The 1,604-nt window shown below is 71.8% G+C and overlaps 1 protein-coding gene across 1 annotated transcript; it reads left to right on the top strand.

The window, feature by feature from the left end:
• Window positions 1-840: 840 nt before the first annotated feature.
• On the top strand, window positions 841-1,601 carry AURANDRAFT_69308 (hypothetical protein; the record flags this gene model as incomplete). The annotated part of the gene is made up of 1 exon (XM_009045071.1): window positions 841-1,601. A coding segment is annotated over one exon (761 nt), but the record flags the coding sequence as incomplete, so codon positions are not given.
• Window positions 1,602-1,604: the final 3 nt, after the last annotated feature.

Below are 1,604 nucleotides of genomic sequence, written 5' to 3'. Positions count from 1 at the left end.
TCGGCCCAGAAGACGACCGCGCTTTCCACTTTCGAGGCCGAGCTCTACGCGCTCGTCGTCGTCGTACGGCTCATCATCTCGCTCCGACGCACGGTCTCCTACGTCACCGGCGCTACTCTCCCCGTGAGCCGCGTCTACTGCGACAACCAGTCCGTCATCGCGCAGCTGCGCAAACGCGACCTTTCCGCGCGATCGCGCCACATCCGCGTTCAGCTGGGGTTTATCTACGACGCGCTCGACAGCGGCGAGGTGGAGGTCCGCTACGTCCGCTCCGCCGCGAACCCGGCGAACCAGCTTACGGCCCCCGAGGTCGCCGACCGCCTCGCGCGCACCATCGACGCCATGAGCGGCCGCCCCGCAGAGGGCCCGCCCCTTGTCGTCGACGAGAACGCCTAGACCACATCCTCATCTCGCGTGTCCGCGCTACTTCCCCAGCTCGCTGCGGGGGAGCACAGGACGCCAAGGACACTTCCCCCCAACGGCCTCTCCAGCCCCGTCAACGGCCTCCCAACGGATAGTCCCCAGGGGCAAGTCCGGCCTCAACGTGGCCAAAGATACCTATCGCCAGCTGCACCACGCGATGGGGCAGCCTCCTTGAGGTCCCCGGTCCGCTGCCCAGCGGCACTCTAAGTCACACTGCCAAGCACACTGGGCTGTGTCATTCTGTTTCTGCTCCACCTAGAACTGCCTGCTGAGGCGCCTCCGGGCCGTTCGCAAACATTGCGGTAACCCCCCCACTCCCCGAAGCCAGTGCCGGCGCCAATCTGCCACAGCTCGCAGTCGAGTATGGGCAGCAGCGCTGCCGTGCTCGCGCTGCTGCTGCTCGCACCACAAACAACGATGGGCAGCGGCCCTGCCATGCTCGCGCTGCTGCTGCTCGCGCCGAAACGACCGCGGCTCCCCCGCATGGCCGCCATCATCAACGCAAACAACACGCCAAAACGGCGCCGGGGCCTGCCGCCGCTGCCCACGGCGCTCGTCCGCGGCGGCCGGCGCGGCACGTCCCTCAAGGCCCCGCCGGTGGTCCAGCCGGCGCCGCGCCTGCCGATCGCGAAGGCGCTCGCGGCCTTCGCGGCCCTCGCGGCGTCCGCGACGCTCGCGCTGTCGCGGCTCGAGTGCTCGCTGCCGGACGCCGCGTGGCTCGTCGCCACGACGGCCACGACGACGGGCTTCGGCGACGTCGCGCCGATAACGCCCGCGGGCCGCGCCGTCTGCTGCGGCGTCGCCCTCGCGGGCTTCGGCCTCGTGGGCACGCTCGCCGCGCGCGTCGTCGACGACTGGGTCGCTCGGCAAAGAAACCCGGGCCGGCGGCGGCGGCGGTCCGGGCTCCGCCTCGGCCTCGCGGCGGCGTGCCTCCTCCTGTTCGGCGCCGCGGGGCTGCGGCGCTGCGACGGCCTCGCGTGGGGCGACGCGCTCTACCTGTCGGTCATGGTCGCGACGACGACGGGCTACGGCGACGTCGTCCCGTCGGCCGCGGGCCGGCCCTTCGCGGCGGCCTTTGGCCTGTTGTCCGCCGTGACCTTCTCGAATTTGGTCGGCGCGCTCGCCGTCGCGCCCCTCGAGCGCGAGCTCGCGGCCGCGCGGCGCGCGGCGCTCGTGTCGTA

This window comes from Aureococcus anophagefferens (genome assembly GCF_000186865.1).
Source record: "Aureococcus anophagefferens unplaced genomic scaffold AURANscaffold_1352, whole genome shotgun sequence".
Classification (NCBI taxonomy): Eukaryota; class Pelagophyceae; order Pelagomonadales; family Pelagomonadaceae; genus Aureococcus; species Aureococcus anophagefferens.
The sequence above is the reverse complement of the archived record's forward strand: the minus strand, read 5'-3'. Positions and strand labels throughout refer to the sequence as shown.